The following is a 26,740-nucleotide window of genomic DNA, read 5'->3' on the forward strand; positions in this document are numbered from 1 at the left end:
GCTCGTATGAGACAAAGATGCCTTAAAAGCAATGCTGTCTGTCCCCCGATGGTGGTAAGGAAGTCTCTCTCGGTGTGGGGCGCCCAGGCCAGGGCCAGTGGTGCCGGCCCACAGCCCACCCAGCCCCACACACGGCCCACCTGGGGGAACGTGGTCCAAGAAGGTAGCATACGGCCACAAGGCCACCCGGCCAAGAAGCACACCTAGTGCTCAACAGGGCAAAGCGGGCTGCAGGGCCAGGCGGGTGTCTGTCTGCACACCCTATGAGGTGGTGTTGCCATGGGCCCAGAGCCAGGGTACTACCGAATGACCACCTGGCCATGGGGGTCAAGCGGCGATCACAAGGGTTTTCACATTGGCTCCATGTCAAGCAGGTCAGGGAGCAGAGCAGAAAGGGCACTGGGGTCCCCACATCAGAGTCCCTGGGGGCCAGGCTCCAGCTTCCAAGCCCCATGCCCGTCCCATCCCCTCCTGCATTTCTGCGAGGGGACACTTTGTGACCATCAGAGACCCGCAGGGTTGCGCCTGACAGGGATGATTCCTTCCGCGCCCAGGCTTGAAGATCCCCACGCCCCGGGCTCCCTGTGGCCATGGAGACCACCACCAAGAGACTCACCATGTCTGCTCGTTGCTTCTGGCCTCCCAGCTCCTCCAGGGCCTGTGACAGCTGAGCCTTCAGGACAAGACAGAAAGCAGGTGTCAGTGGACCTCCCGCTGCCCCTCTCCACTGCCCCTACCACCCCACTGCCTGAGGTCTTGAAGGCTGCGAGGCAGCCTGGACACAGGGGTGGAGTGCTGGGACACACAGTGGGAAGTCCACCGCCGAGCCTCGGAAGCAACAATGCAATCCTGGGCACAGAAATGCTCCTGATGGAGTTCTCCCACCCCTGGCACCAGGAGTACAATGCACGCCCTCCCGCCAAGCTCATACTCTGGAGGAAGCTACGGAGGTAACATTTCAATAGGGCCAACATCAGGAGAACCCCTGACGCCCCCCGGCCACTGTCCCCTAAACGGGCCTCTAGGATCCTCCCTGGGGGCCTGGCCCACCCCAGGACAGAGATGCAAGGGAGGCTCCTGACCAGGGACAACAGCAGGGCCAGGCCAGGTCCCAGCAACGCAGGCAGGAGCTCAGGGGTGGCCACCCTCCCAGCCTGGCCAGTGCAGCAGGCATGCTACGTCTCCACGACACCACCGTGAAACAGGCAGCAGACTAAAGTCCGGGGCTGCCCACCAGCACCCAGGGCCGGGTTCCCAGGCCCTCATCACTGCCGTGTGCCCCTGGACTCAATGCCAGAAGCATGGTGAGCAGCCGGCCAGGGGTCCTGCATGGATGCCTCCTGAGCAGCATCAGTCTAGGACACGCCATGCAGGGACAGAAGCAGTCATATACCTTTCCCAGAAAACAGTGAAAACAGATGCAGCAAGCAAATTGTGAGGCCACTATCTTACATGCCAGTAGCCACCTCTGTGCAGAAGCACCAGGGACACAGGTGCTGAGGTGACCACTATAGAGTCCGTGCCATCACGAGGAACAGCCTGACCCTGAGCAGAGACCAGAGCAGCCTGCAGACTGGACACGCTGTCCTTCCTAGAGCGACAAGCAACAGACATGCAGAGGTCATGCACGGCCTCCATGCTCAGGGCACCAAGTGGGGTCCCAGCACCCAGCTTCCAAGGTCTGCAGAAGGGCAGCTGGAAGGTGGTCGCCAATAAAGCTGGTGGTGTTGGGTCCTCGGGCTGAGGGAGACCTGCATTTTGTCGCAACATCTGGGTGCACCCACCAAGCTCCCTAAGCACACCCACTCCCAACACGCCAGCCCTGCCAACGAGGCCAGGGCTCCTGAACGCTTGTCAATACCTTGCAAGGCCACGTGACCAACACTCCCAGGAGCGGAGCTGATAACACAGCGAACACAGGCGGGATGGAAATCACCGCCCCAGCAGTGCAGTCTGCTAACCCCCCAGCCACAACACCAAGCCGAAAACCCAAACCAAACACTGCTCATTAGGCCCGAGTGCTAAGCTTCATGCCAGAGCCCACCTGCTTTGGCCTCACCTCAGGCCAGGCACAGAGGGATGGGCACAGCCGTCAGGAGGGTGGGTGGAGGGCTGGCCGGGGTGGGGGGGTAGCACAGGTGGGCCAGTAAGGGAGCTGGGGAGGGAGGCTGGCAGGCATTGTGGAGACCACTTCTTGTGGGCAGGACATGACGTCTGAAGGAAAACTGAAGGAGTAAGCCAAGGGAACATCATGCTGCAACTCAAGGCCACCTGGGAGAGGCCACATGCACACTCACAGGGATAGGATAAGAGCCATTCTGCGTAGCTGGGATGTGGCCCACCTGGAAGCGGGAGCAGCTCCCACTCTTTCAGGCTGGCATCTGTGCGTGGCTTGTCAGGGAGAGGGGAGTGATGCAGGCTGCCCCCCAGGTGGAAGGCCCTGGGCAGTGTGGCCACCTGCCCCCAACACCACGTGGGCTCCTGCTGGGGATGACCCCACCCCGCCTACCTGGTCAACAGCAGAGACAGAGCTACAGAGCAGTAATGAAAACCACACGACAGAGAAGAGGGCACAAGACAGGTGTTTCCCAGAGGGCAAAGCACCTGTGCCAAGGAGCACAGGGACAGGCCAGCTGAGGTCTGCCATGAAGCACCAGCCCACACCCATCTCACCAGCAGAGACAAAGAACTTGGGCGATCCCAGCCATCAGGACAGACAGCAGGGATTAAAACTAGGAAACCACTCTGCAGCATGACTTGGGTTTTGCCTGAAGTCTAACATGCGTCCCCTCTCGCTCAGGGATCCCACCCACAAATGTGTTCACAGGAAACCACGGGACATATGACCAGCTGTGTTGCAGTGGCCACCATCAGAAACTGCCCAGTGCTCCATGGCAAGGGGTTAACCCACAGGCTGTGGTGTGTCTGTGTGCCCAGTGGGGACACCAGCGTCCCCACACAGCTCTCGAGTGTGAGGTCAGCCAGGAACGGAGGAAAGGCGAGGGCTGAGTCTGCCCATGGGCACACCAGGTGTCAGCCAGGCTCTTGCACTCAGACTCGGCAAATGAGCCGCAGAAATGGAGCGGTGACCACCGAGGCAGTCTGGGCAGCAGAGGGCCCCACCACCAGAACTGCAGATGGGTGCAGACACGTCACCATGGTCTCTGCACCGACGCGTGCGAGCAGGGGCGCAGAGACCGTGATGAACAGGCAAAGGCTGATACAAGATGCTCGGTGCCCTGCTCAATAACCCAGTCCCTGCAAGACAGAGATGCAGGTGGTGTGCTTCTCCAACCCTTGCATGACTCGGGGCTCGGAAATGGCACAACTTTGACAGACATCCGTGAGGGCTGCAGAGATCCCAGGGAACTAGAAGAGCTGGCAAAAACGGGACTTGGAGGACAGTCAATCCCATCTTGGGAATGAAGCGTTGGCCTGTACCTCTCCGAGGAAGTCCCACCTCGGGGCAGCTGTCAGAAATAACGCCGCCTAGGGAGTGAGGCCAGGAGGCTCTGCCTGACCTCTGGCCAGGCCAAAGGTCCCACACAGTGCAAGAGTACCTGTCATGCTCAATGAGACAGACACTGACAACTACTGTGTCCCACAGAGGTGACAGGAGAGCAGAGGGTGCTCCACCAAGAGGACAGAGTTACAGGGAAGTGTGCCCACAGGCAGGGAGGGATCACTGTGGCAGACTGTGTGTGTCACACCCCGACAAGAGGGAGGCTGGAACACTGGCCCCTGCACCCTGGAGGACGAGTCAGAGAGGAGGCAACGGTCCATTCTACTACATGAAGGCAGAAGTTTCTAAGAGCAAGAAGCACACCATCACCAAACACCACCCCACAACCTGTCTATGGCCCCCATAGGAGGCCCTCTGTGTCCAGGACCCCAAGCATGTGGGAGGGCTCAGACTGGGGAGTCCATGGGGTGGGGTGCTGACACAAGCCCACAGCCAAGGAGCCGCAGGACCGGGGGATGGGATGGGTAGGGGCAGGCAGCATAGGGTGAAGCCTCTTGCTGGGTGGGCTGACTCTCCTCAGGGCCAGACCCATGGGTGTGGGGTGGCGGGGTGGGGGGGCGTGTGCCCTCTGGCTCATGCACATGGAACAGCTGGTGCCGAGGAAGCTGGGGAAAGGGGCAGCAGAGAGGCCCCCAAGGGACTGAGGACTGGTCACCCTCACCCAGACTCTAGCAGCCTTCACTGGCTGCGTCTATGCATTATGGGACAGAGGCCACAGGGGACCAGCGAGAGAGGATATGCATGCTGAGCGGGCACTGTGGTCCCAGTGCTGAGGAGGGAGAGGAGACTCCTGTCACACAGCAGCCGGGCTTCCAGCAGGGACAAAGGGCGGGTGGGCAGACAGGAGGAAGAGGGCAAGGCGGGCAGCTCCCCGCAGCAGCACAGTGGGCAGCCACGGCTCAATGCAGCCGCATCAGGACTGAACAGAACTAGCCACAGCCCAGGGGACACTCCCAGTCAAGCAGTAAATATGGTCCATCCAAGTGCACCCATGACAGATGACAGCCCTGCAGGAACACTGGTCAGAAAGGTGTCCAGGGCCCCCATGTGCCACCCCCAGTGCCAGGCACCTCTTCAAGTGTCCCCCCACCCTGGAGTGTGCTACCACAAAGCAGCCCAGTCAGCGACCAGGCCTGAGTCAAGGTAGGCCACAAAGACAAGGAGACCTGTGCGGTGTGCTAGCCTCATCCGCCCAACCCCGTGGATGCCCTGGACCCAAGATCCCTGCACCTCCTGGCCCACACCCAACACCAGAAGGTTCTAACACACCAGTCTTTCCAGAAGACTGGGAAGTGGGCAAGATGCTCACCCAGCCCTGATGTAGGCGCAGAGCCTACGGGGCCTGGGCCTACTGGAGCGGTCAGGCACCTGCCAGCCCCCCCTACCCCAAGGCCGCTGGTGAGAGCCCATCCGCTGGGCCTTAGCTTGTCACTCCTTCCTGCGGTACTGTCCCTACAGGTGTCACCCCCCTGGAGGGGCATGTCCAGGACAACTGGGGAACAGCTGAGAGCAGGAAGCAGCACCTGGCCAAGGCAGCAGGCGGGCCCAGGTCTACCCGCGGGGTGGCCTGTCTACACAGAAAGCCACTTGTCGATGAGAGCAGTTGCCGGCCAGGATGGCATCTGTTCAAAGCATTCAGCCTGCCTCCGCAGGGACTTACTCCCGCCTCCCCCTTGAGGTTTCCGCTGTGGCCAGGCTGCTGCCTGAGCAGGAGAATGCCATCAGACCTCCCGGACGCGTCAGCCACAGGTGGCTGGGCGCAGGCTGCGTCATCTGCGGCATCTGTCCCACTCACAGCAGGCAGGCTCTCAGCGCCGCCTGAGACACTGAGGCCTCAGGGAAAGCCAGGCTCACACCCAGGAGAAGAGAAAGAAGGTGCACCTGGAGCCCTCAGACAGTCGCACGAGGTCTAGGGGCTGGGTGGCAGTGGTCACACTGCCTGGGTTTCCTACAGTCCAAGCAAGGCCCGTGGACCACAGTTTCAGGACCCCAAGAAGGGCTGTTTCCTTCCTGTAGCCAGCATTCAAGTGTTGGAGGCTGGGTGAAGGGCTGGAGGAACCCACGTGTGCCCCAGATGTGGACTCAGATGTCACTCCTGTCATCCAGTCTGGCTCCGCACCCCAGTGTCCTCACTGGGAAAGGAGGGAAGGACGTATGTGACCAGCACGCTGGTGTTCGTCCTGCACATTGGGGGTTACGGAGGTAATGGGACTTCTCAGGCGTGAGGCTTACAGAGGGGCTCAGAAGGGAGGCTGGGGGACAGGGAACAGCAGGCTGGCTGGAGTCCCCATCCCCTGGGTCCGTCACAGCTGCAAGGCTGGAGCACATCCTGAAGGTGCGCCTGCAACAGCGTCGGGCGGCCTAGGCCCTGAGCTCCAGCACCCCCTAGCCGACCCGGGCCCGAAAGGCAGTGGGGCTGGCTGGAGTGCGGATGTATGAAGGCGGCACGGGAAGAGGGACATCGGGTGCAGGGCCCAGGAACTCCCCAGAAGGCGGCAGGCCCAGGAGCACGTATCAGGCAGACAAGGCTGCCCACGAGACACATCAAGCCCGGCAGCTCCCACAGCCCTTCCTGTTCCAGAGATGCGTCCTCCAGCCAGGCCTGCAGGGGGCCACTGTGCTCAGACACATGTTCCAAGCCCACGCGCCACATGTGACAGGTGGAGGCTGCGCCAAGACCTTGTGTGGCTATTTTTATCTGGAGGTGAGAAGCCGCGACAGAGGATCAGCACCCGCCGGCAGCGGAGCCCGGGCCCAGCAGAGGGGCCGACCCACAGGCCGGGACGGGCAGTGGGAGAACGGTCTGATAGGGTTGGGGAAGATGCTGAACACAGTCTCCACATGCCTTACAGAGAGGAGCAGGGAGGTGCAAGCCCAGGGAGTCCAGGGTGCGCCGAAGTCACAGGCTGCACAGAAGGAATGAGACAGAAGCCTCAGACTTCCTGCCTTTTCTCTACTTCAAATGCCTTTTCTCTACTTCTCAGACTTCCTGCCTTTTCTCTACTTCAAGAAGAAGGGAAAAGGAGACACCGACCAGTCATTGGCCCCAACCCATGCCCACTCGTGGTTTTGGTCTGGCAGAGGCCCCAAAGAGCCCACCCTGCATGGACAGCAGCCATAAGACAAGTTTGCTGCCATACCAGCGGTAGGATGCTCCCGGGGCTGCATGGTAGCCCAGGGCCCGGGTTCTGTCAGGCGACCCTGGTGGCAGTGCAGCCCATCAGAAGGAGACATCCATACCCCGAGGCCACTGCTGCTGTGACCCAAGCGGCCGACACCTCTCCATACGCAGAGCATACCCAGGCACCATGAGGCTCTCCCTGGTGTGCCTCGGACCCAGTGCAGGGCTCGGTCCCTCCCGTTCAGCGGGCAGGGCTCTCAGAGTGTGAGTGGGGACCGGTGCGGTCAGGTAACCTGGGAATTTGCCATAGGGACAATGTTTCAGCTCAACCCCCACACTCCCAGAGTCACAGCCTTATAGGGAGGGACCCACAGCCCTTCACGCCCTTTGGACATGCACCAAGTTCAAGAACCACTGTCACAGAGGTTTAATTTGGAGCCAGACACAAAGAAGCCAGTCCCAAAGTCACCACGTTCCTGCTCCAAGACAGGAAACAAAGGACTGGCCTGGGACATCAGCAAGGTGTGGGGCAGGAGTCTCCGCTGTGACCCCACAGATCACGGGCTGAGACGACTATCCATAGAGGAGGACAGAAACAAAGAACTGCTCTGGAAAGATAAAAGTGACAAAACTTTCGCAAAACTCAGTAAAAAAACACACACACACAGATACCTGACAGAAAATTGGAAACGAAAAAAGACATTGCAACAGATAACACAGAAATACGAAGGTGCGTAAAAAACTACTAGTGACAATTACCAATATGCAGAACAACCTGAAAGAAACGGACAGACTCGAGCTCTCAAGAATCTCAAGAATAAAACCATGAAAAAGGATGTGGGGGTGGTGCAGTGGTTAAGGTCTGCCTTCAGCTCAGGTCATGATCCCAGCGTTCTGAGATCAAGACCCGCATCAGACACCCTGCTCAGCGAGGAGTCTGCTTCTCCTTCTCCCTCTGCCTGTTGCTCTGCCTATATGTGCTCTGTCAAATAAATAAAATCTTGGGGGGAAAAAAAAAAGAAGAAGAATAAACCAGGAAGAAACAGAAGATCCAAACAAACCAGTAACAAGTAAGAAGGTTGAATTGGTAATAAAAATCTCCCAACACAGAAAAGTCCCAGGACCAGTTGGTTTTACCAGTGAATTCTACCAAACATCTATTTAATAAAAGAAAAAAGACTTATTCATTTATTTATTTGCAACAGAGAGAGTGAGCATGCCAGCATGAGCCGGGGGAAGGGGCAGAGTGAGATGTAGAAGCAGACTCCCCACTGAGCAGGGAGCCTGATATGGGACTCAATCCCAGGACCCTGGGATCATGACCTGAGTTGAAGGCAGACGCTTAACCAACTGAGCCACCCAGGCACCCCTCTGCCAAACATTTAAAGAAGAATTATTACCAATTCTTCTCAAACTCCTCCAAAAAACCAGAGAAAGGATCACTTCCAAACTCATTCTTACAAGGCCAGCATTAGCCTGATGCCAAAGTCAGGCAAAGATCTTACAAGAAAACCGAACCACAGTCCAGTATTCTGATGAACACAGATGCAAAAATCCTCAAGAAAGTACTAGAAAACCATTTTCCACAGTACATTAATAGGGTCACAATGTGTGTGCACGAGTGGCTCTGTTGGTTGAACATCTGACTCTTGATTTTTGGATCAGGTTGTGATCTCCAGGTCATGGGATTGACAGCCCCACGTCAGGCTCCATGCTCAGCATAGAGTCTGCCTAGGATTCTCTCTCTCCCTCTCCCCCTGCCCCTCCCCTCCACATGTGTATGTTTTTAGTCCCAAATAAATAAATTTAAAAAAAAAAAAAAAAAAAGAGGGTCACACACCATGACTGAGTGGGATCTATCACCGGGATGCAAGGATGCACAAATCTGTCAATGGGATGTCCCACATTAATGGGATGGAGAATAAACATCATATGATCATCTCAACAGATGCACAAACAGCACTTGATGCAACTTAACATGCTTTAATGATAAAAATCAATTAGATACCAACACACAGTGCTTCACCATAATAAAGACCACACAGGACAAGCCCACAGGTCACGTCATACTCAGCAGTGAGAAGGTAGTGATCTCCCCCTGAGGTCAGGAACAAGACAAGGATGCCCTCTCTCCACTCCTATTCAACATGGTACTAGAAGTCCTAGCCAGAGCAATCAGATAAGAAAAAGAAGTAAGAGACATCCAATTCTGCAGGGAATTAGTAAAAGTGTCCCTGCAGGTGACATGATCTAACGTGTAGCAAACAAGACTCCACCAGAAATCCATTAGAACTCACCAGTGAATTCTGTAGAGTTGCAGGATACAGAATTGACATGCAAAAGTCAGGTGTGTTTCTATGTACTAACAATGAACAATTCAAAAAAGAAAACAATTCTATTGCAACAGCATAAAAAAAAAATAATAGAACACTTAGAAATAGATCTATGCAAGGAGGTGAAAGACCTGTAGACTGAAAGCTATGACACTGATGAAAGAAACATAACAAGACACAGATAAATAAAAAGATATTCTTCATGCTTATGAATGGGAAGACATACTACTGTTAAAATGTCCATATTATCCAAAGCAAAGTATAGATTCAGTGCAAACCACAAAATTTTTTCACAGGAACATAAAAATGAATTCTAAATTTTGTATAGAACCGCAAAAGACTTTGAGTAGCTACAGAAATCTTGAGTAAGGAGAACAAAGCTGGAGCATCATACTTCCTGATTTCAAACTACCATAAAACGGTTGTAATCAAACCAGTATAACAGCCTAAGAACAGACACGCACACCAATGGGACAGAACACAAAGCCCAGAAGTAAACCCATGCATATATGCTCAACTAGCACTTGACAAAGGTGCCAAGGATTTGCAACAGGGAAAGAACAGGCTCTCGAGGGACCGTGTTAAGAAAACTGGACATCCACGTGGAAAACAACAGTAACAGATCCCCAATCTCACACCACACACACAAAATCAACACAGAACAAAGATCTGCAACCAGAAAAATCCTAGAAGAAAACAGGAAAAGCTCATTGACATTCACCTTGGTGACTGACTTCTTTTTAAAAGTCTTTTTTTTTTTTCTTTTTTTTTTTAAAGATTTTTATTTATTTGACAGAGAGAAATCACAAGTACACTGAGAGGCAGGCAGAGAGAGAGAGAGGGAAGCAGGCTCCCTGCTGAGCAGAGAGCCCAATGTGGGACTCGATCCCAGGACCCTGAGATCATGACCTGAGCCGAAGGCAGCGGCTTAACCCACTGAGCCACCCAGGCGCCCCGTGACTGACTTCTTTTAATCTGACACCTAAAGCACAGGCAACAAAAGTGAAAATAAACTAGTGGGACTACATCCAATTCAAAAGCTAGTGCACAGCACAGAAAACCATCAGCAAAATTCAAGGCAATGGGAGAAAATACAGAATGGGAGGAGATATTTGCAAACCATCTATCGGATGAAGGGCTAACATGCCATACATGTAAGGAACTTGTGCAACCTGATTAGCAAAAAAACCCAAACACCCAACTAAAAATGGGAAAACGATCAACATAGAAACTTTACTGGAGGATACAAATGGCCAACCAGCACATGAGAAGATGCTCAGCAGCCCTCACCATCAGGGAAATTCACATGAGGACCACCGTGGGGTCTCACCTCACACTTGTTTGTGTGGGGATCCCCAACCAGACCCCGGCGCAGAAGGGGATGTGCAGTGGCGCAGCCACCGCGGGATACAGTACGGAGGCTCTTCCGAAGATTAAAAATAGAAATATGACCCATGTGATCCAGTACTCCAACTGCTAGAAGCATGTCCACAGGAAATAAAGTCACTCCCGCAAATCAGTGCCTGCACTCCAGGTTTGTCATGGGACCGGTCGCAGCAGCCGAGACCCAGGAGCAGGCACAATGCCCGCCAGTGGCCAACAGACGAGGAAGCGAAGAGGCCGTAGGCCCCGCCATCTGTGACAAGATGAACGAACCTGGAGGACATCACACTAAGTGAAAAATACTTAAAACAGAACTGGAAAGAAAAACACTACAAAACCTCACTTACATGCAGAATCTGAAAACGCTGAACTCACAGAAACTGAGAAGAGAAACATGACTGCCAGGGGCAGGGGTGGGAGGGCCGGGGAGGTGTGGGCGCATGCGTGCACCCTGCCGGTGGGAGGTGAACAACACCTGGAGACCTCGAGCACAGCCCGGTGACAGGACCAGAGCACTGCACTGCCCCACGTGCCTGAAATGTGCTGATGGCAGATCTTCGATATTCTTGCTATAGGAAAAAACCGGCTGAGCTAGGCCAGGTGATGCAGGGGTGACAAGCTGGACTGTGGTGGTCACTGCACCACAGGCGTGGACACCTAAACATCACACTGTACCGCTGGATGAATGCAATCTGTATCCGCCACTCCCGCCTCAGGGCGGTTGGGATGCCGGTCTGCCAAGTCCAGTGTCCGCCCTTCCCCAGGGGTCCAACAGGGCCAGTCCCCAACCCCGGAGGCCAGGGCTCCGCTGATGTGTCCGCACAGAGCCTGCCACCAGCCCTACTCCCCCACCTCCTCCCTCAGTCCTCAGCACGAGAGCCCAAGCCTCCACCCAACACCTGTCTCCCATGAGTCTCCCTGCCCATGCACTCGGAGAGCACTCCCCAAAGAGGGGTCCCTGTGCCTGGCTCGTCTCACTGACCCCTTCTCATCTCCCTTTGTCCACCACACAGTGACTGCCTTTCAATGCTGTCTACAGATTTTTCAGTTTTTTGTGTTTTTTTCACAGGATAGTGACCCCAAGTTCTTCATGCAAGGACAGTAAGTGGCTACTTTCCTAAGTAGGAAAAGTGGGCCCTAGGCCAAACCAGCCCTGGCCAGACAGGAGGACCCGAGCACCGTCATCGGGCTCCCATGAGAATCATTGGAAATTGGGATTTTCCGCATACCTTCATGAAGCCAGCAGCACCGCAATCTGTTTTAATTAAATAAATCAGAAAAACAAATCAGGCTGATATGTGGAATCAGGGTGGTGTGAGCTGCATATTTATAGCTCTGTCGACACAGGAAGGTTCGTGACATAGGCTACGAACTTCTGCAGCCGCTTTATTAAGTGGAATAAACAAAATCCATGCAAAACGGCACAAACTTCACCAGAGACACGCTACTGGGATTCTCCCAATCTCAACACTTCCAGCTTGTTCCACTGAAATGTGTCTGCCGGACTCAAAACGTGCTCCACATCAGAACAACCTGATTAAGCTGAAGGAGCGAAAGGCAGCGGCTCGCAAGGAGTAGGGGAGCTTGTCAAACTCCCAGTACCCCCACCTTCCCCGCTACTGAACAGAGGGTCCCCTGGAGCAGCTCTCTCCCTGTGCCTGCCCAAGGGCACCTGCTAAGCTGGCTTAGCCCCTCCGCCACCCCACCCATTCAGAGACTGAAGCTTGTCACAGACGGTGACGGTGGGAGGGGCAGAGCTGTTCGGCACCAGCTGCCACACAGTGCTCCCACCTCTCACTGCTGGCATTACTGGGTGGGCTGATCTTGGTGCCACTGCTCTGGAAAAGCAGGCACGGTCACCTTCACCTCCACGTCATCCCTGAGCTCATGCAACTCTTTCCTGAACCTGGGACCCACCACCGACCCCCTCTGAATCCCTTTCTTTTCACTACAAAGGGATTAGTTCTTAAAGCTGGGCCTCCTTCTCCCTGACTCAGACCTCCCCTGGGTGGTGCTCGGGGGCAATAGCCTCCCACAGGGGAAGCGGGTAGTCCTGGTGCTGCCAGAGAGCCAGTGTGGGAGAAGGTATGGACTGAACCTGGGCCGTTCCCTCTAAGGGCTGCACAACCTCCAAGACGCTGACAGAGCCACCCCCAGGCCCACGTGAGACTGACCCCTTGTGGGGAAGCCTGATTACCTTGCGGGGCCTGTGGAGGGAGCCTGATCTCTGTGCCCCTGCCGGGACCGAGGCTGTGACGCCCGGGAACAAGAAGGACTTTGTGCTTTCCCACTTTTTCTACCTGTCTACCATGCTCTCGTCCTCCAGTGACCACAGAGAGGGGCCGTCTGCGTCCGTGCTACCTGGAGCTCTTCTGTGACATCATCGAGTGGGGCCGCCCCTGCTCGGGCTGCCGGAGAACTAGCCAGACTAGCCCAGACAGCATGGGACAGCATGAGCGAAGTGGGCTCTCTGCGAGGATGACGGACATCCCCACAAGTGGATGAGCCAGAGCTCCTCGCAGGCCCCTCCCATGCGCGCCTCATCCTGATCCGCGCACAACCCCGAGAGCAGAGGCGCCTCAGCTCCAGCAGCCAAACTGAGCTCATCAGGCACACGGTCCTCCAGCAGAAGGAGCTCTGTGGATCGCGCACATGGCAGGCCTTGTCATGGTGTCCCTTACCCTCACTGCACCCCCACACCGCCCCCAGGACGCGTGTCGGAGAGCCACCTGTCAGCCTCCTGGAAGCCAGCCTGCTTCCAGCACAGATGACGAGAGAGGGGCTCAGCAATGAGAGTGGGAACAGAGGATGAAGAGACACTGCCTGTCCCCACCCAAGGCCTGGACACAGGAGCAGGACCCGTGGCTTTGTCTGCTGCCACCTGGTGGGGGCTGGGAGGCGCACAGTTCTCCACATGGGTAGACCCAAGCCTCTGAGCAGGATGGGACCACTCCAGGTCCAACCCCGGGGATGCGCTGACCCAACCATGGCCTCCACACTCCAAAGGCTGGGGTGTGTGTGTAGGGGGGGGGCTGCTGATCACTAACACCTGAGTAAGCTTCACTTCACCTGCTTGCTGATGCTCCAGAAAGGCCAGGGGACAGTAACCTGTGGGCCGCCAGTCTCCCTATGCTCGGTCCACCCTGCAGGCAGCAACCTGGGCCCAGTGTGTGTGGGGGTGCTGCTCCTGTGGAGGCTAACAGAGCCTGTTGTAGACGACAGGGTGAGGAGGGCACGTGAAGAAGGACCAGACAGGATGTTCTGCTGGGAGGACCCGGGCCTCTGTTCTAGCAGGCAGGACAGGGAGCAGAGCCAGTGAACGGGCTCTGAGGCTGCATCTCAGGGTCAGCACCCAGCCTCAAAGACGGGGATCCCAGGAAGCCAGAGTTATGCATTGGGGAGTGTCTCTCCCAATGCAGATCTGGGTCACTGGGGCCTGGGAGAAGGGCAGGAAACCAACAAGGGGCTCGCCTGCTTCTGGAGGGGCCCAGCTGTGCCCACATCCAGGAGCAAAGACAACAGTGACCAGGACAGAGAGGAACAGACCGTGGTGGTAGTGACGCTGGCCAAGTCTGGGCATCTTCTACCTGTCTAGACTCGCCCAGGATTCCAGAGGTGGGTGGATGGGAAGGCTGGGTGATGCCGTACTACACTGCTGACCACAGTAAGGGGGAGGAGAGAGTTAGGGACCTTCTCTGCTGAGACTAGGCCAGTCCTGAGCAAGTAGGCAGGACTCCAGGAAGGGAAGACTAGGAGGCGAGTGGGGCCCATGGCAGGGAGCTGAGACAAATTGGGTGCCCATCTGTCCGCCAAAGCCTCTGCTAAAAGCCGTTGGTGGGAGGGGCGAGCCCATGTTGGAAGCCTCAGGGCCAGGGGCCAGATGTGCAGGTCCAGTGAGCTAAGACGGGGTAACCACGCCGGTCAGTGACAGCCCTTCCTCACCCGACATACACAAAACTCAAACAGATGGCACCAGAGGTACCAGATCTGTCAGCCTCGTAATTAACTGATTAGGGCGCACAGGGCGCACACAGACAGGAGGAATCTCTCAATGAAAAAAATGCCAGGGACGACTGAAGGTGTCAGGGAGCCTTCCCTGCAAATCCCTCTTCATTAATGTTTCATGTGGAGCCAAATGTGTCGTAATAAAATGGCTATTAATGCACTTATATTTATGATGACTCCCTCAGCACGGCTGGAGCTAACCTTTCCAATCAGAACTGAAGGTCTGTCTGTGACACTGTACTAGCAGCGGTCCCCTGGTGGGCCACCCTCTCCCGGGCCACCAGGTCGCAAGCGGGGCCAGCATGCGGAAGCCAGCCGGGTGGCTGGCCCTGCGCCCACCGTACACTCACCTCCATCTCCGAATTGTGCGCGTGCACTTTCTGCACCATGTCCTCGGCCTCACGCATGCGACGCGTCAGCTGGGGCGAGTACTCGGCTGCAGTCAGCTCACTGTCGTAGGAACCCAGGATGGCGCGCATGCCGTCCCGCTCCTGTGGGCACAGAGGGCAGGGGTCAGGCTCCTCAAGAAGTTCATGACCGTTCATGACTGTTTAGATTCGCAATGACCTGACAAAACCCAGCCAGGCCACCATATGGCCCCGAGTTGCTCTAAACCAGCAGCCTGGGTGTGACCAGGGTCCAACCGTGATCCAGACACTCCCCACAATGGCCTGGCCTTGAGCTGCAGGTGAGTGGAGACCTGGGAGGCCAGAGACCCCTCCCTGAGCCTGCTGATGCCCCCAGCTGTGCAGAAGCCCTCTACCCCATTCCAGCAGGCACACCCAGGTTTCACGGGAGGCGGTACCAACCACACAGTGGGAGGACCAAGCCACAGAGCAGCGTGCCCAGTGGGGCCCTATGAGAACACCTGCTGAGGCTGAGCATGCACCAGAGTCAGGACGCTGGAAGAGGTGCATGGCTTCTCCTGCCCACAACTGCAAGATGCCTTCTCCATGTGTTGACGGAGGGAGACAAGCTTCTGGAGGCCAACCAGGAAAGGCAACAGCGACCTAAGGTCCCCGGGTCCTTAGGTCCCAGCAACTGAGAGGCTCTGGAGGGCCTGCACAAAGGGCGCCCATGCCAGGAGAAGAGCTGCTGTCTCCCCTGTGAGCTGCCCACCGCCCTTTCTCACTCCCTAGGGGCCTGGATTCTTCCTCAGCCTGAGCTGGGGACAGGCACCCCATTTGCCTCCGTGCTGTCACCTGGGAAGCCCATGTGGAGAAAATCAAGTCATCGTGCAGAAGCCCAGGTGCTCTGAGCATGCTTCTCATACCCTTGTGCATGCGAACATCCTGGGGCGCTTGGGGGAGGTCAGCTTCGTCTCCACAGGTCTGGTGGGGCCTGAGAGTCAGTTCTACAAACAGGCGCCCAGAGAGGTTGATGCTGCGGAATGCAGGACACAGAGCTCCATGGCCTCTGCCTGGGGCTGGTTTGTCCCAGCTCTACTGGGACAGCTGGGCACCGGAGGCCCGAGCACTCACCCCTATCCTCCGTTCCCAGACTAGTGGGGTAAGCTACCAGTCTCAAAGGACGGGTGGGAGGATCGATGCCGTCACAGACGCTGCGTCCGCGCACTGCCCCGTAAGTGAGGCCCAGTGATCTCATCCATGTTGGCAAACAGATCTCCACGGGTTCACAGGCATGTCCTGCGCCAGCCCTGGCACTGCTTTGGTCCCTCAGGACCCCAGTCCCTCCCATCCGGACACGCTACCCAGACCGCCTGTACCAGCACAGGCTCAAAGGCACATTCATGGACCTGCAACAGCCCCTGACTTAGCGTCCTCTTGGTGGGAGAGGCCCTCCTTCTCGGGTAGGACTGGAGGAGGGGCAGAGCTCACAAGCCTCAGACCCGCTCATCACTCCAGCGTGGATTCCACAATTAGCCGATGACAAGAAATTCAATAAGTGAGAAATTAAAGTTACAAATCCACCTGGCACTGGTCGCACATCCGTGGGAAATCTGTTTCCAAAGGAAGGTTTATGGAGGCTCCTCATTTCATTGGAACGCTCTATCTTGGTATTGACTTTTTCAGTTGGAGCTACCAGAGCGCTGCTGGCCCAGAGGGCGAGGGGCGGTGTGGGGGGCTTCCCTTCAAGAACAAGCTGCAGTCATCTCCTCCGCTGACCCCCTCCACCCCCCAACACTGCTCTTCCACACGAGGCTCCTCTATCACGTTCCCGGGGAGCCGAGGACGGAAGGAGGAGTGCATGAACTAGCAGATCCATGGTCTGCCGCACCGGTTCAAGAGATTGTTTTGTCATTACTAGTAAAAGACCAAGAAATGTGCCGGTTTGATTTGATAATGACTTTTTAATGAGTGATTCCACTTGTGGTGAAGTTTGCTTCGTTTCCACTTGAGCAAATGCTGGTGATTAATCCCTAAACAAACAGACATCCGGTCAGGGCCGCGGAAGCCGTGGAGACGCGCCCCGAGTACAAACTGAGAGATCGCTGCTGCCAAGCCCTCCGAAGGCTGCACATCCACCTCCGCCCCCTGAGCCCCAGCGTGTGCTGGGTGTGTGAGCAAACCAGCCAGCAGCTGCAGGCACGACCATGTCTGGTTCACAGGGGCAGAGGGTCTGCCTCTTCTGGTGCTGCTGAGCCATGGCAGAGACAGAGCCCAGAGGTGACATGCTACTCTCACAGCTGGCAAGATGGCCCTGACCAGTGTCTGGATGAGCTGCAACTCCCAGGTTCCTGAAGAACAGGCCCGCCCTGGGGGACTCCCCACACCAAAATACTCCGGCCCGTGGTCCTAAGGAATGTGGTCCCTCACACGTGCGCCACCCTCTCATGTAAATGGACCCTAACCGCCCCACTCTCCTCCTGAGTGAGTGGGCAGCCCTGGAGTCCGGGCCAGGAGCTTCCTGGGGTGGAATGGAATTAGCCCCCCACACAGGGGAGAAGCAAAAAAATGTGGTGCCTGAACAGGAGGGAAGATCAGAGAACCAGGATTGAAAAAGTCAGTCTCCCCAGTGGGCAATCTTTAGAACAAAACCGAGAGTGGCGCACGCTCATAGGCACACCAGCACTGCCTGTGGGCGGACGACCACAAGGCAGCCCAAGGCTGCAGGTGCATGCAGGCACGTGACAGGAGGATACAGAGCTCCTGGCTAGAAAAGCAGAACCTCACTCCAAGTGTCAAACTAGTTCCAAAGAGAAAGTTCTAAGGATCGTAAGGTCATAGTAAAACGAAATAAAAATAAAACTAGATCACAGAGCAGAGCACAACTGAAAACAGACCCGCAAACACAAGGAGGAGGAGGATGAAATCTACAGCATCAGGTAGTAGAACAACCAGAAGCGCAAGAAAAGGTTCACAGGGTGTGTGTCAATAAAGGGATTTACCGTATCAGCAAGAAACAATAAGCAAGTTTAGAACAAAGACAAAAAGCAGACTAAATGAAGCTCAACAAGGTAAACAAACAATTCAAACACTTAAGTAGGTAACACAGCAATGGGGGCCGTAGCTAAAGAGACACTGGGAGCTACATAAGAGAACATGAGGGGACAAGCCGGACAGTCGGGAGCCAGCTGCCGAGGGTCCAGGCAGAACAGGGGATAACATTTGTGAGGAAGGGCAGGACAGGAGGGGAACCACCCACGTCAAGTAACTTCCAGAAGTGACCACAAGCCGCAGCCTCAGCTGCAGCAGCCCGCAGCCCGTCCGGAGCGCGAGAGCCTGGCCGAGGCCCCAAAAGCGTGTCTCGGGGAGGGCGGGAAGACGCTGCGGCAACAGGGCGGGGAGGGTGGAGGAAGCAACAGCTTCCCCAGAGGAGGCCACGCAGGACGGACCCCAGGACGCAGGCAACCGTGACTGCGTGAGGTCACCAGGTGCCCAGACTCTAGGGTGGGACAGGGCGCATGAATGCAGCTCCTGGCCTGCCAACGAGGAACGCACAGCGGCGACACTAGACACTTAAATAGCTAAGACGCTAAAGTCGCGCAGGAGGTGGGGAAGGAGTGGCACGCGCACGGCACAGGGCACAGGCGCATGCGCACAGCACAGGCGCATGCGCATGCGCACGCGCACACACTCTCTGGAAGCTCAGCCAGACCCCTGGCCGCCTTCATATGGGTGAGCAGGGCAAGGCAGGTAGAGATGTGCTTCTCACTGTGCACCTGTTCATAACTTCTCAACTTTGTGATGTGGAGGTACCATCCAGTGACATACAAATCAGAAACAGAAATTCAGGAAACAAAGAGCTAATATAAAATACAATAAAAGCCTTTAAGGGAGGCCTGGGGCCTTAAATTGTTCCAACAGGGATAAAGATATCATTAAGCACCTGCTACATTAAATACGCGTGAGAACCTCTAAAAGAGGAGACATGGAGAAAAATGTGAGAGAGGAAAACAATGCAAGAAAAAATTCAGCAGGAAGTCTATAACTTTAGTGTCTGCATTAGCAACCCTGAAAACTAATGAGCCAGCCCATCAACACAAAAATAAGAGAAAGGATAAAACAACACAGGAACAGAGTGGAAGGATGAAACGGGCATAGAAGAACCAGAGGAAACAAAGACACAGCATGTGGCAATAGCCACTTCCCAAACTGAAATTAAGAGAGAGAGAGAAATAAAGAGAAAAGCAGAGCATCTCAGAATAAGATGGGGCAGTTATGAAAGGGGTAGAAGCTGCACTGAGACACCAGTGGCCGAGCAAAGACTTCGTCATCAGGGGAGATCTTCCAAACCTCAGATCCAGCGAGCTCAGAGAACCTAAAGCAAGATCAATACCACAGAATCTACACTCTGGCACCTCCTGTTCAAACTTCAGGAAACCAAAGACAGAGAAACCCCAACAGAGCGAGGTGGCACGTGAGAACAAGAGGGAGTGAAAACGTCCAAGCGCTAAGAGGAAAATGCTGGGTGAAAGTGAAGAGGAAATACAGACATCCTCAGACAGAAACAGCATGTGGAAGCATTCTCCAGAGAGGAGCAGTTGGTAGCAGTCAGAAGCTCGATCTACATAAAGAAAGCGTGAGCTTCAGAGAAGGGGCTAGTGACAGCCAAACCAGTGTGTCCCTTCCTCAGTCTGCACTGGCCACCATGCCTCAGTGGGGAGGTGAGTCAGTGGTAGTGCAGTGAAAAGGGACAGAGGGAGGGCCTGGGGGTGCAGTAGAGTCAGGCTCCTGCATGCCCTGGGAAGAGGGACAGCGCTGCTTCAAAATGGGCTCTGAGTCGGATACAACCGCACACTTAAGGACCACCGTAAGAACACATCACTTAAGAACTGTAATTCGTGAGTTAACAGAGAAAAAGAAAAAAATGGAGTCCTGTAAGACGCTCCTGAAAACCAAACCAGGCAGATCAATAGGGAAGAATGAAAAAGAGCCAAGAACAAGTGTCCACACAGAAAATGGCAAGAAACATCATGGCTGCCGAACAACTGGATCAGTATCACTGTGAGTGACTGAGACACGCTAACTGAAAGATACGGTCAACATGGAGTAAAAAAAGAAAGAAAGAAAAGGACCCAATTATATGTCTATAAAAAACCCACATTACAAACACAGACATAAAAGTTAAGGGGTGGAGAAGGATACATTGTGCTAACCTCAATCAAAAGACAATGAAGCGGACGGGGTAAATTTATTAATCTCAGGCAAAGCAGACCTCAGGAAAAAAGAAATACCTATCAGAGATAAGAGGTGCATGCCATAATGATAAAGGGGTCAGTATTCCTAAAAAAAGACATACCAGTCCTAAACACACATGCACCTCACAAGAGAGGGTCGAAATCTGTGAGGCAAGACTGATAAAGCAGCAAGGAGAAACAGATGTATCTCCTAGTGTAGCTGGAGACTTCCACACCCTCTATCAGTAATTGACAGATCCAGCAGGCAGAAAATCAGTAAGGATATAGTTGCACCAAATAGCACCATCAATCAAAGGGATCTAATTGACATTGATAAAATACTTCACCCGCCACCAGCAGGACACATATTCTTCTCCGGCTCGCGTAGAACATTCACCCGAGACAGACCACATTCTGGGCCATAAAACACACCTGGACACAATTAAAAGAACAGAAATCATACTGAGTAAGCTTTCAGAGCACTCTGGAATTAAAATGGAAGTCAATAACAGGAAGATAGCTGGAAAACCCCAAACTATTTAGAGATTAAACAACACTTCTAAAAAACACATGGGTCACAGAAGTCTTAAGAGAAACAGAACAGTGTTTTTAACTAAATGAAATGAAACTTAACACAATACGCAGCAGGGTTTAGAGGGAACAGCGAATGCTTATTTTAGTTTAGGAAAGAAACTGAAATCAATCATCTAAGCTCCCATCTTAGAAAACTGAAGAAAGAAGAGCGCTGTAAGTTAAAGCAAAAGAAAAGAAGTAATAAAAATTAGAACAGAAATCAATGAAATTGGAAACAGGAAATCAATTGAGAGAAATCAACAAAACCAATGTCTAGCTGGCTGACCGAGATTAAACAACAGGGAGAAGACAGAAAACACTAATATCAGATGTGAGAGAAGGTCATCACTACTAATCGCGGGGATATGAAGAAGAATAGGAGTATTATGAACAAACCCATGCCCAGAAACTTGGTAACTTACATGAAACGGACCAATTCCCGGAAAGGCAAAAACTACCACCATTTGCAAGAAGAGAAAGAGAAAATCTGAGTCGGCTTATATCTATTGAAAGAAGTTGAATTAATAATAGCCTTCCTAAAAACAAGGCACCAGACTCAGATGGTTCCACTTGGGAATTCCACCAAATATTTAAGCATGAAATTGTACCAATTTCCTAAAATCTTTAGCAGAAAACAGAAGTAGTCATACATACATGTTTGTGTGTAATACTATAATGGTCCACACATGACATGTACTTGTCAAAACCCACAGACCCACACACGAGCAGACCTTAAAGCACAGATGTTAGTTAGTGGTCCTGTGCCCAAACTAGTGCACTCAACCTGACAGCCATGGCCACGGAACATGCGGGATGTTAGGTCAAATTGTGGGATCCAGGAAAGAATACAGGGGCTCTGTACCATCGCCTCCATTTTCCTATAAAGAAACTGTCCCAAAAGCAAAGTTTATTAATGAAAATATAATTCTAGGTATAGTAGAATATTTATATCCCTTCTTAAAACAAAACAGAAAACAAAGAAACCCACAAAGAGCTGGAGAGGAGACAGTGGGCAAGGGACTGGGCACAGGAAGGAGGTGGCTTGCTCCTGTGCTCACTCGGTCTGAGTCAAAAGACACACAAGTCCAGGCTCAATGGGCACAGCTGCATGGCAGCTGACCAAGAATTCCATACCTAGCAAAAATATTCTTCAGACGTCAAACTGTAAGGAACACATTTTCACACTGGGAAAAACTGAATTAATTGCTCAGCATCAGACCCATACCGAAGGGCATTCTGTGAGCAGAAGAAAATGATCCCAAGGAAATGATCCCAGGTGGATGCCCAGGGATGCAGGTGGTAATGAAAAAAAATTAAAAGGGTGAGTATTATACATCTATATGAACATACAAGGCAACAGTAACTAACTGGACTGCTACATGCAAAACAATGAAACTGGCCCACTTTCTTACAGCATACACAACACCCTCAACATGGATGAGAGGCCTAAATGTGAAACTGGAAACCATTAAAATCCTAGAAGAGAACACAGGCACGGCCGTGGCAACATCTTACTCGAGAAGTCTCCTGAGGCAGGGGAGACAAAAGTAAAAATAAACTACTGAGACTTCATCAAAATAAAAAGCTTCTGCACAGCGAAGAAAATAATCAACAAAACTAAAAGTGAATGGGAGAAGATATTTTCAAATCACATCTCTGATTAACGGTTAGTATCCAAAATACAAAGAAGTTACAAAACTCAACACCCAAAAAACAAATAATCCAGTTGAAAAAGGGGCAGCAGATGTGAACAGACATTCTCCAAAGAGGACAACCAGAGGGCCAGCAGCCACATGGGAAGATGCTCGACATTACTCATCATCAGTCAAAACCACCAGGAGGTACCACTTCACACCTGTCATGGCGGCAAAAATCAACAACAGAAGCAACGGCGGGTGTCAGCGAGGGTGCAGAGAGAAAGGATCCCCCATGTGCTGTTGCTGGGGATGCAAGCTGGTGCAGCCACTCTGGAAACAGTATGGAGGTTCCTCAGAAAGTTAAAAAGAGAGCTATATTATGATCTAAAAATTGCACTACTAGATATTTACCCCAAAAATATGAAAACACTAATTAGAAAAAATACATGCACCCCTGTGTTTATCGCAACATTATGTATAATAGCCAAACTTTGGGAGCATCCCAAGCGTCCACTGATTGATAAATGGAAAAAGAAGCTGTGATATATATATATTCGTTCCGCACTGTGGAGTATTATTCAGCCAGGAAAAGAATGAAATCGTGCCATTTGCAATGACATGGATGGTCCTAGAGAGTATAAAGCTAAGCGAAATAAGTCATAGAAAGACAAATATGTGATTTCATTCGTACGTGTAATTTAAGAAATAAATGAGCAAAAGAAGAAAAAGAGGCAGACAAAAAAGCAGACTCTCAACTGTAGAGAACACAGTGTTCCGCCCACTAGGTGGGGCGGAAACAGGTGGTGGGGACTAAGGATGCGCTTGTGGAGTTGAGCACGGGGTGTCGTATGGAAACAATGACTCGCTCTATTGTACACCTGACACTAAACATTACACAGTATGGTAACTATCCTGGAATTCACGTTTTTAAAAAAATGTAACGATGGTATGTTTTCAGCTACAGAATGTGTGTGTGTGTGTGTGTGTGTGTGTGTGTGTTGTGTAAAGTGCTCGACAATAATAGTCTGTAAATGGATAAAAGCTCAATAGATGCTGTGTTTTAAGATCCTTTGAATCATCTAGAAGAGAGAGAAGTATTTATTTTTTTATGAGACTGTGACAGTCTGTTGTAATCACAACAGGCACTAAAAAATTGCATTAAAGCATAACGACAAGATGATGAGGGGGAAATGGTTAGTCTACAACAAAGTATTAAAAACAAACAAAAAAGAACACGAGCAAAAGGCAGGTAGTGAGGTGGTTAGTCTAAAAGCACGTTTATCCAGCGCCTGGGTGGCTCTGTCAGGTTAGCCTCCAGCTCTTGCTTTTAGCGCAGGTTGTGCTTTCAGGGTTGGGAGATCAAGCCCTATGTGGGGCTCAGCACCCAGTGGGGCGTTTGCTTGGGATTCTCTCTCCCTCTGACCCTCCCTCTGCTCTCACTCACTTGCCCAAGTGCACTCTCTCTCTAAAATAAATAAATAATTCTTTGGAAAAAAAAAAAAAAGGGCAAATCTATCACTAATTGCAACTAAATTACATATATCAACTAAAAAAAAAACAAAGATTTTCAGACTGTATAAAACTACAAAATCTATCTCTAACCTGTGTAGAAGCGACATCATAATAAAATAATTAAGAAACGATCATAACAAAACTTAAGAAAGTAAAAGGCACAAAGGCTATATTAAAAGGAAGCTGATAACATCTGTATTAATATCACACAAAGGAGATTCAAAGATCAAAAGAAATTATAAAGCCTATTTCATTATAATAAAAGGCTAAATGGACCAGGAAGATAATTATTTTCAGTCTATATGGGCCTAATAAAGATATGCTGCCATAATTGACAAAATTAAAGGGAGAAATAGGCAAACTTACAGTGAAGCTGGGAAATTCCAATGGTGGTCTCTCAGGATTGAAAAAAAAAGGAGAAACATCACAGAGGACATGGAAAATCTTAACAGTATGATTAACAACTGATATGCAGAGACTTAAAAGACACCGCATTCAACAATGCAGACCGCACGTGATTCTGATGGGTACATGGACCATTTACAAACATCGGCTTCCTAGGGGGTCATACAACACATCCCAGAGTGTGGTCTTTAACACAATGAAACTAAGCTATAAATAAATAATTTGGTGATCACAAAATGTTGGAAATTAAATTTATTTCTAAATAACCTGGTAGTCAAAATAAAAGTCACACTAAACGGGTATTTTGAAATGAATGATAAGAAAAATATAACATATCTTAACTACAGCACGCATCTATGTTTACAGCCTGAAAGGCACAGGAGGGAAAAAAACAATCATCAAGTAGCTCAAAAGTTAGAACAACAAATTAAAAAGGAAAAGGGAAAAGTATACAAATAGAAGTTAATGAGGCAGAATACATGTGGTACAGAATCAAGAACGCCAGAAGCCAGTTCATTCAAGTGAGCAGTAAGACCAACAAACTCTTCGTGAGACGGCTCGAGAGAGCGAGCACTTACACAACCAAACAGCCAGACTGAAAAAGAAGACACAGCTGTAGATCATCAAGATGAATGATCATCCATAAAGAAAATCCAAATGACTTTGAACTTATTAAAAGAAATCAAAGCCCCAATTTAAAATCTTCCCAACAAGAAAACCCAACAGGCACAGATCTCTTCACTGGTGAAATCTACCCAACCCTTAAAGAAGAAATACCCTGATCTCACAAATGCCATCACAGAGAAGAGAAAAAAAGAATCCCTAACTCATTTTATCAAGCCAGAAAAATCTATGACATCAAAACCTTATAAGGACTTTGGAAGAAATGAGAATTAGTTGTCAAAATCTCATAAACACAGAGGCAAAATCCCCAACTGACTTACTAGCAAATCAAACTAGGCATTACTTGGGAAGGAAAATCATACATAGGTTTGCTTATTCCTGAAATGCCAGCTCGGTTTAACATTTGAAAATCAATTAATTTGATTTTCCACATTAACGGAGTAAAGAAAAATCATACGATCATCACAGTACATGCAGAAAAAGCATCTGATAAAAATTCAACATCTATTCATGGTGAAGACAATAAACAAAAATGCTCTTAGCAAATGAGAACTGGAAGGGAATTTCACCACAGTCCGCAACAGGGAAAGTGTGAACACTTTCCTTCTGACATGCCTGTTACCAAAGCACTTCTGTTTGAAACAGAGCTGGAGATCCTGAGCAGCAGCAGAAGGGGAGAATGGCCATAAAGCTACAAGGAAGTAAAAACTATTATGAGTAGGTGACACACTGTGAACACAGAAAATCCAATGGAATCCACAAATAGCTTATTTAAAAAAAGTTTAGAATGTTGCTGGATCAAATTCAATAATCAAAGTTTAATTATATTTCTCTGTGCCAGCAAAAAATTGTTAGAAAAACAAACTTTAGAGAAGATGCCATTTATAATAACGCACGAAACAAAAACACACAAAAAACAAATCTATGAGGTGTCTACTAGAAAGCCCTATAAAACACTGAGAGGAAAAAGAGATGACCTAAAAGCACAGAAGCATACATACCATGTTCATGGATCAGATGCACCCTTACCATAATGGTGCTACACCCCCAACAGAGATCTCAGCAGGCTTACTGACTTCTAAACCCCACATGAAAACATAAAGGGTCATCACCAGCCGAGGCAGCCAGGGAGGGAGGACTGGCTCTATCAGGTAACAGGGCTGAGCAGAGTCCCAGGGATGCAGGCAGGGTGGTCTGGGGAAAAAGAGAGAGAAACAGACTGGTGCAGAGGGGGACCCTGGTTTTACCACATAAGCAGCCCAGTGGGGTGGTGAGAAAGGAAGCGTTTCATAAGTCGAACTGACAGGACATAGTTGCTGGGGAGGATGGGGGGAGCTCACCATGACACAGCCAAGCTTTTGTGCTCTGAGCCTTCAGTGTGGAAAGGCCAAGCGGAAAAGAAGATAATACTGACACATACATTAGTGATCATGGGACAGGTGAGGGTTCCCTAGAGAGGACATGGGAAATGATAACCAACAAGGAATTTTCACATGATAAATTAGACTGCATTACAGTTTGGATCTTTTAAGTTGGAGAGAGTGAAAGCCAGCTACAGGCAGAAGGCATCTGCGTGCAAAGACCTGACTAAAGGCCAGCATGCAGAACACATGAGGAATTCTTACTGATCATAAAGAGAACAGCAGATGAGAGAAAACTAGTCAGTGGGTGTGCCGGGGGCCTCACTAGAGGGGCCTCCACCAGCCGGGAGGCACATGAAGAGGTATCCGCCCCCATCCACACCCTGGGAAATAAACACAACTGGAGACACAAGCAGACCCACCACCCATACTGACATGCAGCTGCCTAGTTGAATGACACGCTTCAGTGAGAGCAGGCTCTGGGGCAACAGGTGTGCTCGCTCACTGACAGCAGGTGTGCACCCTGTCGCATGCACAGAAGTGGACCCCTCCCGTGCCCCACGTCACGTGCCCGTGGCAGAGCAGCTCACTCCTGGGTGCTCAGCCACCAATTCAGATCTAAGTGCACCAAAAGACAAGTGGAGAACATTCACACCAACACCATTCACCCTTGCCCAGAAAT

The 26,740-nt window shown here is 51.6% G+C and overlaps 1 protein-coding gene across 6 annotated transcripts in view; it reads right to left on the reverse strand.

The window, feature by feature from the left end:
* MAD1L1 (mitotic arrest deficient 1 like 1) overlaps positions 1-26,740 on the reverse strand; it is a 311,419-nt gene that overhangs the window by 130,702 nt on the left and 153,977 nt on the right. For 5 of the 6 annotated variants that reach the window (XM_059155782.1, XM_059155781.1, XM_059155784.1 and 2 more), the window contains 2 exons: positions 14,716-14,856; positions 617-673 (listed from right to left, as the gene is read on the reverse strand). In XM_059155782.1, coding sequence (XP_059011765.1) covers positions 617-673; positions 14,716-14,856 — 198 coding nt within the window. Of the gene's footprint in view, positions 1-616; positions 674-14,715; positions 14,857-20,293; positions 20,388-26,740 lie in introns of those variants that run through there. The other variant, XM_059155785.1, reaches the window with a different exon arrangement.

Source organism: Mustela lutreola, chromosome 17 (assembly GCF_030435805.1).
Source record: "Mustela lutreola isolate mMusLut2 chromosome 17, mMusLut2.pri, whole genome shotgun sequence".
Classification (NCBI taxonomy): domain Eukaryota; kingdom Metazoa; phylum Chordata; class Mammalia; order Carnivora; family Mustelidae; genus Mustela; species Mustela lutreola.